This window comes from Lygodium microphyllum, chromosome 10 (genome assembly GCF_053477565.2).
Source record: "Lygodium microphyllum isolate KBCC chromosome 10, Lygodium_microphyllum_v1.1.10, whole genome shotgun sequence".
In the NCBI taxonomy this organism is placed as follows: Eukaryota; Viridiplantae; Streptophyta; class Polypodiopsida; order Schizaeales; family Lygodiaceae; genus Lygodium; species Lygodium microphyllum.
In genome coordinates this window covers 63,920,135-63,936,914 of record NC_141144.1, presented here as the reverse complement: position 1 = coordinate 63,936,914, position 16,780 = coordinate 63,920,135, and the positions used below count along the sequence as shown (strand labels likewise).

Genomic DNA, 16,780 nt, shown 5'->3' with positions numbered 1-16,780 from the left:
CAAAGGTGAAAGCACCTCCTGCAAAGATCAGTATTGCCAAGAATGGCAAGCCATCTAGCAAGCGGGAAACTTCTTCAGAGAGCGAGGACTCTTCTGAAAGTGACGAGGAGCCTGCAAGGCCTGCTATAAAACAAGCCCCAAAAGCTTTTATTGCAGCTCAGACTTGAAATGTGCTATGAAGCTTACAGAAAGTTTTGGTTATCTGGCCAGCAAGCTTATAATCTGTCGATCTCTGCCTAGACCGGATCCACAAGCTAGCAGACAACTGCATGAGGCTTCAAGGCTTCCTAGTTTTCAACATTGTTGGAGGTGGAACGGAATGAGGTCTCAGATCCTTGCTCTTGGAGTGACTTTCTGTGGATTACGGCAAGAAGTCCAACCTCGATTTCACCGTTTATCCATCTCCTCAAGTGTTAACTTCTATTGTAGAGCCTTATAACATCGTTTTGTCTACTCACTCTCTCTTGGAACACACTGATGTGGTTGTTCTGCTAGACAATGAGGCAATCTACGACATGTGCAAGCACTCTTTGGACATCGACAGACTGACGTACACCAATTTGAACAGGCTTGTGTCACAGTTCACTTCGTCCCTGACAGCCTCCCTCCGTTTCGATGGAGCCCTGAATGTGGACGTGACTGAGTTCCAAACCAACCTGGTGCCGTACCTGAGGATCCACTTCATGCTTTCGTCCTACACGCCGGTCATCTCTATGGAGAAGACGTGTTGTTGTCACTCTGCAAAAGGGAAACTAAGGTCCTTGTGGAGAAGGCAAGAATTTCAGAGTCTAGCTTGATGGCAAGGTTCATGTCCTCCTTAAAATGTTGGAGCTGAAGACGACCTTGGCATAGATCGTAGCCTTGGCCAAGAAAGAAGCCTATGCAAGGCTATGGAGGCTTATGCAACACTCAGAGGGGGAAAGGGAGAATACCAATCAAGAAGAAGCTTTCCTTGAAAAGTAGTTGTAGTCAAAGTTCCCTCTAAGTCCTATGAGTCTCCAACTTGGTCATGGTGAAATTTCCAAGAAAGGCTATCTGCTCCGTGGTCTTTCAGTGCTCTACCTGTCTTACTTCTTGGAGATGTCCACTGGCCTTCAATGCTATTAGTTTTCTTCTTGAAAAATGTCCATTAGTCACTCCAATGCTGCCTGCCATGTCTGTACCTGTGTATCTAAAATTCTTGGATTTGTGAGACTGAAAAGGATGGTAATTGAGCATGTAAGGTAACTAAATGGATTTGAACTAGTGCTCTCATACCACTTGTAAGAGAGAGGACAGGAGAGAGAAAGAAGAGAGAGGGGCTGTAGAAGAGAGAGAAGAGGTGCAAGAAAAGAGAGAAGAACTGTAGAGAGAAGAGAAAGGGAGAGAAAGAAAGTGATAAGGAGAGAGAAAGACTAGGAGTAGAGAGAGAAAGACAAGAAGAGGAGAGAGAAATGACTAGCAGCCATGGAAGGATTGGGAAGAAGGTGAAGAAGGTGAAAGGACAGATGTATATTCATAAAATGGTACCATGCCAATGTCCTTCACACCTTTTATACCTAGGTTAGTGTGACACTAGGTATTTCCCTCCATTACATGGAAAAAAATTAATTGAATAAAAACCCCTTATTTTCCATGTAAATTCTTTGAAATTTTCTTTTTCCACTCTAAAAATGGCTAAAAATTTTTGAAACTTTTCTGAAAAAACTATTAGAGCTTTGTTCTTGACTTAAAATTCAGATTGCCGAATTCTTTTTGAAAAAAATAATTCCAACACTTATCTAAATCCATTAATATTGGTAAACTTTTTAAGCTCATTGGATTTTGTTGTTCATGGATTACATTATGGTTGCATTCTCTCCATTACTGATAGCACATTTTGATTGTTATTGCATACACACCCCTCCTAGGTATTTCTTTTCTTTTGTTTTTATTTTTGCTACCCCAAAAGTCATAATTAATTATTAAAAGGAATCATAATCACCACATTCTCATGCACGTCCACGCTAAATACACATTAAAAAAAGAAAGAAATCAATCCACTATTCACTTAGCACATGCTTTGTGCACTATGAACACATTTATTTTAATTAAAAATGAGCCAGTCCCTGTTACCAAAAAGCACGCACTAGCAAATAAGTGTCAAACACGTAATTAATTTTTAATAAATGAATTTTCATTTAGAAATCTTCAGTCAAGGTTTGAAGTTCGGATTATGCCAAAAGCACTATTTCAATCTTAATAGTTTTTAAATAAAGGATAAGAAGAAACTTCCGTTTTCTTTTTAAGGTTTATTACCTAATAAATTTCACCCATTATTAATAATTTTATTAAAATGAATCCTTCATTATATTTATTTTCCCTACACTATACACAATTCCCTTTTAATGAACGCACTTCGTGGGGATGGGAACGGTGGAGTCTGGTCTAGTTCCTCTTATCGATGATGGTCAAACAGTTCAAGTGTCATGTTGGTATAATCTATTCTTATGTGATTCTCTATTTTTTTAAAAATCATATTGGCAAGTCAGGGTATGGTAGGTATTTTTTTTTCTACGTGATTACGAGGATTTAGAGTGTCTGTTTATTTTTATTGCATGAAGCTTTTGGTTGCACGTGTGTAAAGATCATGTTGGATTTTTCTTAGGATGTGGACTGCTTGGGGTAGTTAGTTAGTCGGTCCAGTCATGTGAGTTTATTATGATCAATATCTTATCTATTCCTATCCTGTTATTTTGCAGGCATTCACTTTGACTGTTTGTGTGTGTGTGTAAACTATCTAAATGGTGCCTTGAACCCCTCCCCTGATCTAGTATGTGCCTTTGGTATCTCATGATTATTCTTTGTTACTAGATTCAAACCTTGTTGCTAAAGCAGGATTATCCAAGTTTGTGGGCCTTTCTTACTACTAGTTCTAGATGATCCTGACATTTGTGACCAATTTTTAACCTCTTATAGTAAGAGGTGTGGTCATGTTTGCAATACCACTATTCATATTACATCTAAGAGTCTGTGGAATGCTCTTTCTTTGCCATATCATGAGGAGTCTTTCCCTATTGCATGTCAGTTGTTCTCCAATGAGGATATTTTGAAGCTATTACAAAGGCAAACTCTGGATATTTTGGATCCAAACAAGTTATTACCACGTCAAGGATCAATGTCTAAATCAATAAAACAAAAGGAAAACCTTTTTTTTTCCCCCTTGAAGGCTTAGTGATTGCAAAAACGATCCATGGATAAGGCTTCATCCACAAACGTTTTTGGAGGATTTTGAAAAAACTGAAGGGGGCACATCCTATCTAGCAAGACAAGGTATTTGCTAGGTAAACAAAGGGCATGAAAATACAATACGTCCAGTTGTTGAAGATCAGTGTTCACATTTACATTTATGCACAACTTTGGAATGGCCTTTGGATCGTTATGTGAATGCATGTGCATATACGCTAGGTACCAAGCAAAGTGAGCCCTTAATTTCACTAAAGGATCTATAGACTGAGAATGTTGTTGAGAAAAATATAGATAATTCTAATATTCTTGACTAGCATCCTCCACTCCCCTGGAATTGATGGCCAATTAATATGAGGTCTAGTAATAGAATCACTTGAGCTCCACCCCCATCTTCTAGGTATCTTTTGTTCAAACCCTACATATCCACTAACCAATTGAGGGGGATAAAGAATAGAAGTGGTAGGAGATGGAAAAGGAACCAGTAAAAGAAGATGGAGAGATGGGTAGGAAAAATCGTAAAATGAGGAATGACCTAAAGAGGGATTAGTTTAAAATTACAAGAATCTGTTAAGAAAGGTGTTAATAGATACGTAGGAAAAGTGGAGAGAAAAACTATAGATGGGGAGGGACAAGATATAGGAGGGAAAATACATGATCTTCAATAAAAGAACAATGTGTAAAGATAGGAATTTGAGGGGCACTTTGAGGTTGGAAGAGAAGGGGCAAAATGACATGGGGGTTAGATTGATAAAGGGAAAGATAAGTGTCATACCTATGGGCCATCTGTTGATAATGAGATAAAGAAGGTATGGATGGACCTAATGCCAATATATGATGATAAGCTTCAAAATAGGAGGAATCCAATGGGGGTTGCTTGGACATATCGGCTGAAAGATCCACCCTCGGATGGTTAATATTTTGTGTATGAGGTTGATTTGTCATTGATTCAAAATGATAGAGTCAATCATGGTATGCTACAAACTCTTAAGACAATCAACCACTCTGGAGGAATAACACTCAAATACCTCATCTATTCGTAACTCCAAATGTCTAACAAATAATGCAGCTTGTAGTACCACATCCCCAACATACCAAGCTAAATCTTCATTGTCTAGAATCAGCAAATCACCTCTCAAATATATATAAGACAAAAGCATAATATTTGAAGTCACAGAGTTTTCAAAAACCATTCAGACTACTTTAGTCAACAATCCATAAGACCACGTCCCACTCCATCTATCCTCTCAAAGATGTAAATCCATCATTGAAAGCTTAATGTAAAAGGCCAACTTCTATTGTTGATAATGCATGAAAAATGAGTGATCTGAAGGAACATATTCTTGGAACTACTCAAATGAAGACCACATCAAATCCATTCGAGATTGAATTCTTTCGACCTTAGCCTAGAACAAAGGGCATAATGTGGCTTGTCTTTGAAGAACTGCTAAATTTGCAAGGGAGAAAGAAGGAACTAGCTACATAGGAATCTGTAAAGAAGAGTACGACTGAGCCAACTAATTCTTAAGTTGCTGAGAATTGGTTGTTGAATCTGAGCATTGCTGTGGTCTAGGATATATGTAGCGGATTTAAGCTTCTATGTTTGGGCAACCATCACAACCTTCAACTCTTCAACCTCCTTTTGTAACCTATCCCTCTCCCCTATACAATAAGGACTTGGGACTGCTGTCAAAGTAGAGATATCATCACTCTATGTTTCCATGACCTTAGTTTGCTACTCCATTTGTATACAGAGGTTAGAAAATTTCTTTTGAGAAAAAGCTAGTTGATCAGTATTAGCTTTATACAAATCCTCCTTATACTATTGAACTTCTTCATAAAAAGAAGAAGAAAGTTGTTGGATATAGGCAATAACTAAAGGTTCAATTGAACTTTGAATATCCTTGCACAAAAAAGGAATGGTATCTCTTGTTGCAAGGTGTTACATAGAAGGAATAGAAATGTTGTCAAACATACCATCCCTATGGGCTCTGAAAAGATTTGGTATTTGAAGAAAGGTAGACAATGTGGTGCAAGATTGAGCAAGAATTGTAACTGAATCTAGAGGAGTAGGAACTGTCACTGATTCAATAGCTCGTTTCAAGTGCTTTCTCTAAATGACCAGAGGTGGGGGAGAATCATCATCCTCAATGGTCACATCAACATCTATACACGTTAAAAGATGGGGTTGTGATTGAATGGTGTTCTTGAAGATGCTAAAGAAGATCAAGTTAAGCTATTTGATTAACAGTTTGTATTCTCTTTTTCCTTGATCACGAGGATGCTCCCTTATTAAGCGTGGGGATATGTTGAATGCTAAAATGACATGTATTTTGGTTGATTTTTGTTGTTTCTGAGGGTTGAATCGTTGATTTGACATGACGATTGAATGGTTTGGAAGTGTTTTCGATAGGGTGGAATGTTTTTTAGTAGAGCTATGTTCTAATGATGTCTTGATAGTGTCTAATTGGGTTTGATTGTTTCTGTTTTGCTTCTGTTTCTCTTATATATGAAGGATAGAGTAATGATGATTAATGAAGTTTAAGGTTGTTTGAAAGATCATTGAATAGTTTTTTATTGTTTTGATTGGTTTTCGTTGAGTTGGATGCTTTTTGTTGATATTTTGTAACCCTATGTTAAGCTTCTATAGAGCCGTTGTTCCTCTTCTGTTATGCTATATGCCTCCGTAAGTGTTCTATTGGATGATGGTGGAGTATGGAATTTTTTTCTAGCCTTGGAAAGATGTGAATAAAAGCTCCAAAGAGCTCAAGGAAGTGGAAGAAGTATCTACTAAAGACTCAAGAGAAGACTGGAGTGAAATGATAGTAGTGAGCTATGAAGAGTTATTGTAGTGGCTCTGGTGACCTTTCATATCGGACACACCTCTTAAGTGGGGTATCCACGACCAAAGAAGGGTTATTGTGAGTGATTATTGAGTATTGCAGTGAGGAGATTATGTACTAGAGAGAGAGAGTCAGAGATAGCCAATTCTATGCAAAACAATGTATCTATCTATGAGAGATTGTGAGAGAAAGCTATGGAAACTGTTGAAGATGAATCATATGTGATATCTTTCCATTCAAAGTGGATTTTTCTTTTGTGTTTTTGTGGTCTTTCAATGAGATCTATGAAGAATATGAAGAGAATGATGGATTTTGTTGAAGTTAAAGCTGTGGGAGAATTGTTTCTTTGAAGTTGCGTGACAATTTTTTGTTCTTTGTGTTCTTTTCTTGGTTGAGACCATATCAAATATGAAAAAGATGGTTGTTGATAGTACAAGATATATTTTCTTATAGTAGAAACCATGTTTCCTTGGTGTCTGTCTTGGGGCTCCAAGCATATGCTAGAGCCTATGGTTATGTTGGAAGAGGTACAAAAGAACATTTCTCTCAACAAGCAATGCCAAGGTATGCAAAATACATGGTTGTTTTCTAATGTTTAGCCAATAATTTTTCTTGGGAACTTATATACAAAGATGTGTAATAGAAAAGGCATTAGGAAAATGTGCATAGCATATTAAGGGAGCTTGTTGTTGGATGAGATAAAGAAGCTACAAGATGTTTGTGATCAGCCTTATGAGTTGGTGGAAAACATGCCAAAGGAAGCAAAGCTACTTGTTGGTCTACATATGCAAGTTAGAATGCAAAATTTCTTTCAGGATTTTTAGATACTTGGATGTTCAAAAGCTCTTAAGGATCTTGAAAGGCATGCAAAGGAGTTTAAAGACATATTTAAGTCTTAACAAGATAATGTAGCTTATGAGGGTAGGGTTTATGTGGAGCCTTGCTATTTGAAAAGCCCATTGATTGAAACATATGTCTATGGATTAGATGTTACTTTTATGCCTTGCCTGGAATGGAGAGGATATCATCTTTGTGTTTGATTCAACACTTGCAAAAGTTTTCAAGGCAAAGCAACATGATGGAGTGCAACTATTTTCATTTTTGACCCAAGCTCGCCATTGTGCATGAATGCTTGTTGCAAACTTAGGAATGAGGGATAAATATGTCCTCTAGCAAAACTAAATCTACCCTCAAATAAGGCCAAAAAAAAACCTCAATGACTATAATCATAGCACATATAGATATGCTCATAGCCATATGCATCTCTGTTATCCACTTTACCTTTGCAAATGTAAAGTAAGTACACCTTACTATGTACACAACTTTAACTGATTCAAACAAAAGAAAGCACAAAGGTGTTCAAATAGCTAGAAATGAAACTATGGATGTAATATAATTTTCTATTACTTGATTATCAATTCGGAAGAGTCCCCACTTGAGTTTGTGGCTACATTGATATAATGTGGTGTATTGTGTTAGACTCATGTAATTGTTTTCCATCTCATTGGATTCAGTTATCCTCTAATGTTTTCAAGTCATATACCCAAGAATAGAGTGTCTTGAAAATAATTAGGAGGAAATACATGGAAAAAGGAGTAATAATGTTTCAATGATAGCTAGATACATTATAAACTATGTTCTCTCGCTTATGTTCCACCATTAGAGAAAAGAGTGGATGCACGTACTCAATAAGAGGAACTTATAGACATCATGTTTTTGGGGTGATGGATATAAGGACATGGAAGATTTTGGAAAAATAGGGAGGAGCATGAGGACTACAACAAAGGATGGCTGCATGTAACAATCAATAGTTACAAGGAGATTCAGGGAAAGAAGACTCATGGTCATCATCTTCAACCAAAGAGTAGAAGAACAATAATGCAAGGGTTGAGCTCAATAAAGAAGTTTGGAAGATTAAAGGAAAGCAATCAACATTGTAGACTAGGATGACCAAAATAAACTAAAAGGTTGCCTAGTAGTGCAATCCTCAAAGGAGGTTGCTGGTAGCATAACACCATTAAAGAGTAGGGGTGACCTACATGATCATTAAGGCAGCGCATCAAGATTTGAGGAAGCGTCTTATCTTGGAAAAAGATACATGTGTGTATTGAGGGAGGAGATCAACACTAATTTCAGGGGAGTTGATGAGGCTTGTATTTGAGTCTAATGAGAAGCATTACCAGGAAGGAGCTCTTGTGACATTAGGAGTGATTGTGGAAGGGAGAAGCAAGCTAGAGAGTAACAAGGATGTTGCAGTTTGAGCTAGAGTTGGGAGAGGGCTAACGCCTATTATTCTATGCATGCCAACTACCATTTTTACACAATCACGGATACCAATGTCAATCTTCAAAGAAAGAAGGGGAGCTTATACAATAGCCTACATGAGTTTATGCATGCTTATTCAAGCCATATGCCAAACAATTCTTCAATATATGATGTTGTATTAATGAAAATGTCTTGATTGGTTTCGCAAAATCATATGAAGAAGACCATCATTTGATTTGGAAACGCTTGTAGCAAGTCTATGAATTGCGGGTGGGGATAAATTTCTTAGCGTCAGGGTAAAGCTTGTTATATTCTCAAGCCAACAAGGATGCTCAATATCAATAGTTTGCCTTAGAGGAAAAAGATTTGCAAATGTTTAAATTTAATATACAGTATAACCAAAATTTGAGATGGAGCAACCTTTGGGGGGAAGAATCAAACCCGCAACCTACACAAAATGAAGCCATGATACATTTGCTATGGCATAGCACAAATCAACAAAAGCATTGACCTTTTAATTTGTATTTAACAGAACACTATAGTTCTCCATTTGCATTTATGTTTGATACTTATATGCATGCACACCTACCTACCCCCCTCGAAACCAGCTACTATTGATCTCCTAGCACAAATGACAAAGTAGAGCCCAATGAATTATCCATCTTATGAATTGCTAAGGACTATTCAAAAGGGCTAAAGCATATACCAAGATATCATTTTCCATTGTTTAAAGACAATATAAGATTTAACTTTCCTTCACCTCTCAAATTCAATTCTCCATGTGCCTATAATGACATTGCCCTCTATGATCTTTTAAAAGATATGTGGAGAGTGGGATTCTCTGATTCTAATTTGATGAATTTGATGCTTATGGCTAGCCAGTGAATTAATGTTGTGACCTTCACTATGTGACCATGTTTATGTTGTCATGAGAAATTGAGGAGCTTAAGTTTCTTCTTGCATCATGAAAGCACTCAAGTTATGGTCTCTTCTCTCATGTATGCATAGTCAAGAAAGAATACATAAAGTATATAGTATGTTTTATGCTTAGATCTCATGAGAGGGTAGGTTCACAACTTAGATGCATTTGCCTACCTTGATGCCATGATACATAAGATATCTTTCAATTATTGGATTATAAAATCTTCCTTTGGTGGTGGCTAGGTGGAGGTCTTGGGGATAGATCTTATCAATTTTCTTATATTTTGTATCCACAGAGGTTGCTAGAGGGATTCTTTGTGGTTGATATCCAAGTGATTTGAGGCTAAATACCAAGCCACAACACCATAACTAACGCTCCTTGTCTTTTCTTGTAGGATGTGTTTGGGATTTCCCCCTCTTATTATTGGCACGACGACGACATTCGCACAAAAAAGATATCATTGCAGGTGTAACGTGTCCCCTAGTATCATCCAGGACACGTCTTAGCAGTCCATCGGAAAGGATGTCTAGAAAACTCCGCCCAGCACTCCCAAGGAATGTTACGGGTTTTGTGATCTAGGTCTCCCCGCGTCTGCCACGTAGTGGAAGTATCCTGGCCGTTTCCCACTTAGGATCGACGGGAATTAGGGTTTTCCTGTTTGGTCATTAGCTAACAGCAACTAGCGTCAGACCCGAGCGAACTACTTTACGCAGAAACGCCAGGTGCGAAGCGGATTCACGCTGCACTTGGTTCAAGGAGAATGGGAAACGAGAGGGATGCAAAGCTCAACCTCTCTGCCAAAAGGCATAGTCCCATTTCGTTCCCCTAAAACAGCGTAAATCGGTTAAGACGTAACTTTAGGTCATTGTTCTCGTTATTCGTTTTGATGATGATGATGATCATTCCGCTACTCTTCGAGATTTTTGAGAAAAGTTCCCGACTAACCGGGACCACCCAACCGTAGGACGGACCCATGGCCCATCCTCCGCGCTTTCCTCTGTTTGTTTTAGTTATCTAATTATCTAACACATTAATTTGACATATAACAGTCAGCTTCTTTAGTTAATCCCTTTAAGCACTGGTTCTTTCACGTAACCTTATCACGTGACATAGAAAAACAATATCAAGCAAGTTCTTTTAACATTTCATCATTTTATCTTTGAAATACAAGGAGTTCCGCCCATAGGCGTGTCCATAATCTGCCCGAAGGCTATCCAGTAATCACCAGGGATCACTATTCCAAGCTTCCGCCCGACAACTAGTATGTGGGCCTCGAGATTCAATCCCGAGTCACGTTAGCCTCTTGTGCAGGACCCGGAAGGCGAGGGATTTACGGCCAGATCCCCCCCTGGCACCCAAGCATCCTCCTTCTCCAAGTAGAACTCAATGGAGAGACATCTCGCGGCGGGTTTGGTCCACGTTCCCGGCGCGGTCAACAACCCCCTTGGTTAGGGTCAGGCAGGTAGTCGGGGGTAACTGAAGCTGCCTCTCCCTTCAGGCCTTTAACCTAAAGTATAGGTACTCATTTAATTTGTAATTCATAATTCAAACAAAGCTCTAAAATCTCTAGCAAGCACAAACATTTCCGTTAATCAACCGAGTTGTTTGGCAAAACTGCTAAGGAAGTGTTCTTTCCTTTTTGAGTGTATCAGCACTCGTTCGCAAGGTATCTTGTAAGTTGGCAAGATCTCTTACATTCCAGTGTAGGGCATACCCAATTTGGTTAATCCCTAAAGTGCCTTGGATATGCTAGTTTCTGGTTTACAACTTTTCTTATTTAGAAGGATATCCAAAAATACGTCTTTTTGCAAGATAACTTGCGTAGGGATCTGATGTCCTTGATGAGGATTTTTACCCTTTTCCCGTGTGAATCAATCACAAGACTAAAATGATTTCATACATATTGCACAAGTCCTGCGATGGAATAATCTGTTTAGATTCTTTAAGCTGACGTATGCCAGGCCTAGGGTTTCTTCTTTTAAGAACCTTAGGGACAAACCCTAGTTTCTTATCATTATGAATTTATTGTCTCTATGGTAAGGAAAGTAGTCAAGTGTTTAGGGTATGAATGTTTCTATGTTTAGATTGGTTCAGTTATCTTTTGGAAGGTAATATTAATCGTCTTGTCACGGTTTTTGCTATCCTTGTGACAATTTACTTTCCCAATCAATACAGTTTAATTTGGCATATAGCATAATGCCAAGGTGATACAAAGAGCGACAATACTCCTTGGGACAAAAAGGCCTAGCTGTGAAATTGGTGTATACACACTTTATTAGTCCCCAAGTCCTCAAATAGCAAGGGAGAAGTATTAATAGAGTGTCATCTAGCAATTTCCCATTACATTTTCTTTCCAAATGAGTTCGTATATCTAATTTTTATACTTGTTAATTCCTAACATTTAACTTCCGTTTTCTTTAAAGATGAACTCATGCCAAATAACAACAATTTCCTTGCTAAGATGTGCAACTAGCAAAGATAACTCCCTCGTAATTTAAGCATCGAAAGAAACCTTTCTTGAATTTAGCCATTTACCATGAAAGGAATAAGACTAATGGTGCAAGATATAATTTCTACACCTTAGGATTTAACTAAAATATATTACTATAGTAAATGGATAATCTTGCTCGTAATTTATAATGCTTGATGCAATTTGAAGAAAGCTAAGTTCTATACACTGTCATTCCTAAGCTAAACTCCTTCGTTACAAGTAATTCGAACAAATATATCCTTAACATTTTTCCTTTATATGATCGACTTAAACCCGAATTAAAGCTAAGAAGAAAAACCTGGCTTTGAGGTGAGATATCCACATGGATACCGGGGGATGACCCTCCCGCAGCTACACCTTGGATTTTCTTCGGCGGCATCGTAGATCGAATGTGAGATAGCCTTTTGGAATTCCACCGTCTTCTCCTTCTTTCCCTTTCTTTTGTCCTTTTTTTTTTTTCCACTCTTCCTCCTTCACTCCTTATTTTCACTCCCTTCTCTTTCCCTCCCTATCTTTTATCTCGCGGCTATTTTTCCCTTACGGGGTACCATCCGAGGCCATGATGATGGTTAGGTTCGGGGGGGGGGGGGGGGGGGGGAATAATAATGGGGATACAGGGGATTAGGAAGAAATCTTAGGGAGTTGTGGGAAAATGAGAGTTATTAGGGGGTTGAAGAAGGGTTAAAAAGGGTTATAAGGGGGTGAAAAAAAAGTTTAGGGGAATAAAACACGGGGGTTATTAAAACCCGGGAGGGGGGGTAACAAGGGCTTAGGGGAAAATTAAAACCCGGGAGGGGGGGGGAAACAAGGGCTTAGGGGGGAATTAAAACCCCGGGAGGGGGGGAAACAAAGCCTTAGGGGGGAATTAAAACCCCGGGAGGGGGAGGGAAACAAAGGGGGTTTAAAAAAACATAAGGGGGAGGGGGGGGGGGGGGGGGTGAAAGGGGGCTAAGAAGGTTCTTTAGAAGCTTCCCCCCCAGGAAGCTTCTGAAGCTTCCACGTGGGAGGGGGGGGGGGGGGAGCTTATTAGGCACTACGGCGGAGAGTGGAGGCGGAATGATCCAGCGGCGAGGTCTTAGCGTCTCCCTCTCTCGTGGTTTCCACACAACGCAGCACCGGCACTCTCCTCTTCGCCATCACGACAGGGTTGTCTCCTTCTCTCCCTACTTCTCACGGCTCAGCCTCCTTTCACCAGCCCCCCCCCCCCCCCCCGTTTAAATAGTGGAGGGGAGGGGGATCTTTCCTCACGGCGTGTCAACATGCATGGTCCCCCTCCCTCCTCAGGCTCCACCAAGGAGCTTAGCTCCTTCTATTCCCCTCCCCCTCCAGCTCATCTGTCGACTGGAGGGATAAGGGGGGAATTAAAAAATTTTCCATAAGTCCCATTTATTTTCTTAACGCGGAATATTACAGCAGGAAAACACTTTAATGTCAAGTATGGATGCCTATGTGGTATGCTCCCACAATTAGCAAAACACAAGCAACCTCCTCAAAGTAAAGTATATTTTGACCATTTCCAAGCCAAAACTGATCATGTGGTTGGCATATGTGACATCTATGAATGCTTTCTAGAGAAATACAAACAAACGCTACTGAACTTTTTGCGCAATCTATTAAAAAAGGCCCTAACATCAAAAGCACTATATGTTCAACTTTGTGGTGATTATCGCCTAGGTTTTCAGTCCTAGTATCTCATTGAATCGTCATAAGTATAATTCATGACCAATGTGTCCAAATGTTGCTGCCATGCATATCTGTACAAATCCTGTACTGCTAGAGCCTAGAATCGTCATAACATGCGGCAAGAACAGCCACCCGATCGAGTCAAGATTATCCATTGTGATGCTAAACCTAGTAAAGGCCGGCCTGCTCTCATCTAATCAGCAAGCAGCGAATAGTCATTTGTAGTTGGTAGAGATTATCCATTGTGATGCTAACCCTAGTAAATTCCGGCCTGCTCTCATCTAAACAGTAAACAGTGAATAGTCATTTGTAGTTGGCTGTGATCATATCAAACAGTTGCGGAGTGTATAGCCGGCCAATCTCATCCAATGTAGTGAAATATTTTGGCAGTGTATATCAGGACATTGGACTTGCAGATGCATAAAAGATGAAGAAATCACAAAAAAAACTTTTTTTATTTTGGCGGCAAAATGCAGGAGCACGGGCCCCCGGGCTATATAAAGTGGGAGCAGGATCATTGCTAACTTGGGACATTGCTAACTTGTACAAGGCTGGTTTCACAAGGGCCGGCGGCAGCAGCTGCCGCTCGGATCCTGCGAACCAGAGCATGCCACGTGCCTGCTCCCTTTCACAGTGGGCGGCGGCAACAGTGGCTTGCTCATGCCACGTCCCGGCAGGCGCACCATGTAGTTGTACCGACCCCCCCCTCGCCCAAGAGCGCTGCCGCCTGACAAAGATGCCATGCAAGCGCTGATTTCGGCATTCATAGCTCACTCATGAACGTTGAAAGTGACCAGTGACCACTGATTGGTCCCCCCCCCCTTCCAATTTCGATATTTCGAAAGCCACCATGGCACCATTTGACCATTCGATTTTTTCCTCAAAAATATAAACGTTTCATCACCAGAAATGAACGTTTGTCTCTCTCTTCACACAAACAAACCAAAACACCCACGTTCCAAGTTCCAACGGTTGCATTTTCCAACGTCTACACATTGTTCAAGGAGCTCTTGCATTTTTTTCCTATAAATTGAAGCTTTGTGTTGTACTTCCTTTGCCACTGTGAAAAAGCTGCTGTGAGGAAATTCTGCCCAAATCAAGACTTGTTTGCCCTTCTATCAAGCAATTTCGGTGACCACCTTTGAAGTTTGAGCTTTTTTTTTTCAAGCTTTTATTGATTGCCCAATTGATTTATTCAATAGCATACTAACGCATTTGCTTCAATTGTGATGTGCAGGTGCAAACCAACAAGGTTTCGAAGGTACTTGCCAATTTCTTTGGCCCTCTTTGGCTTCTACATCCTCTACATGACAACTCTCCACCAAATGGCCTCTCACTCTTCCACCATACACCCTCTCTCTCTCTCTCCCTCTATCCGCCAAATGGCATTGCTCTCTCTCTCTCTCTCTCTCTCTCTCCACCATATGGGAAATCTCTCCATCATATGGCCTTTCCCTCTCTCCACCATGTGGCCTCTCTCTCTCTCTCTCCACCATATGCCCTCTCTTTGGCCTCTCTCTCTCTCCCATCTCTCCACCAAAGGCCTCTCTTTTTTATGCTTGTAATTTTGTTTGAAGGATAAATTTTTTATCATGACTAATTCTTTTTTGTTTTCTTTCAGGTACATTTTATAAACTATCTGCTACTTATCATGATTTTGACAAAGATAGCGAAGCATGTAGGAAGAAGTGGGCACATGTTTTAGGCCAATATAGGGTAGACAAAGCTCACAATAGTGTGTCTGGTAACAATAGAAAATACACTTGTAAATGGTTTGATGTCGTAGACGAATATTATCACAATAGAGCACAGGTAAAGAGTGTATCACATGCTAGCTCTGTGTCATGTAATGACCCCCTAGACACACAAATAGATGAGGAAAATGAGGAGGGGGAGCCACAAAACTCCACTGCCAAGGTTCAACCTACACCTCCATCAGGACGTCAGGGACCTGCCAAAATAGAGGACTCCTTGAATGAGATGGCCAACACAGGCCGTGCTCTACTTGATCATTTGAAGGAGTCTTCTATTCGTCAGGAGGCCACCGAAAACAAACGTTTGGATCTACTAGCTGCCCTCCATGCTACCATGGCCGAATTTTTGAATGCATCAAAATGATGTTGCAATGTTATTTATATCTTCTAGTGTGTTGGTGTGAAATGTTGTAAGCAATGAGAAATCTAAATAATGTGTGTTGCATATTTTTGTAGGTGGACATGGCCATCCCAAGAAGAATTGCATTGTTTTGTGCATGGTTATGATTTCTTGCGATTACTGAGCTTCTATCACCACCCCCCATGAGTGATGGAGTCTATGTTACAAATGTGGTTGTACTTAGTTGAGTGTATGGGTCGATGTATGGATGCAAAAAAAAGTATAAATCGTTGGATAGGGCACACCCGTAGAAAAGCTTGGGCATATCCACGGGCCAAACATTTTCTTGAGCACTTCTTGCTAGGTTCTTACTCAGCAAGCATGTTCAAGAAACGCCTTCGCATTAGTAGAGAGACCTTCCAATACTTGTGTGGCAAACTTGCTCCACAATTGAAGAAAAAACGCATCAATATGCGTGAAACCTTGAGCATTGAGACTCGTGTATCTATTGCTTTGCATAGGCTAGCTAGTGGTACAACTTTGGAGGTCTTAGGTGACCTATATGGATGTGCCACTAGCACAGCTTGTGGCATAGTCTTAGATTTTTGTAGAGCTTTCTTATCATCAGGCCTAAAAGATATGTATATCAAGTGGCCTTCTGGAGCTAGATTTGAGAAACTATCAAGAGACTTTGAGGCCATTAGAGGCATCCCCTATGTCATAGGAGCTATCGATGGCTTGCACATTCCTATTATTGCACCAAGAGAGAACCATGAGGATTACTTTAATCGCAAAGGGTTTCATTCAATCCTTTTGCAATTAACGGTTGCATCAAATTGCTCAATTTGGGACTATGATGTGGGTTGGGCTGGCTCCATCCACGACCCTTTGAACTTCACAAGAAGTGAACTCGGGCGAAGATGTGTTAGGGGTTTGTTGGGCAATTACTGTTTGGTTGGCGATTGTGCTTATCTTGCACGACCATACATGTTGGTGCCCTTTAAGGGATGTAAGGAAGGCTTATCACACATGAAGTATTATTGGAACTTCATACAATCTAGCACTAGGATGCCTGTAGAGTGAGCATTTGGCAGGTTGAAGGCAAGGTTTCGCATCTTGCTCAAAAGATGTGATATGGACCTTCACCACGTGCCTAGTCTTGTAGCTGCATGTCTTGTCTTACATAATATTTGTATGTGTCATGGTGACTCTTTTGACATGGATTGGGTGCGTGAAGCAGAAGCGTGCTTACAACTTGGCAGTTCGATGGAAGAGGAT

At 40.0% G+C, this 16,780-nt stretch overlaps 1 protein-coding gene across 1 annotated transcript; it reads left to right on the top strand.

Annotated features, from left to right (window-relative positions):
- Positions 1 to 221: 221 nt before the first annotated feature.
- Positions 222 to 15,526, top strand: LOC148030096 (uncharacterized; the record flags this gene model as incomplete). Its single annotated transcript, XM_087687362.1, is given in 2 exon segments — positions 222 to 726; positions 15,030 to 15,526. Coding segments are annotated over 2 exon segments (1,002 nt in total), but the record flags the coding sequence as incomplete, so codon positions are not given.
- Positions 15,527 to 16,780: the final 1,254 nt, after the last annotated feature.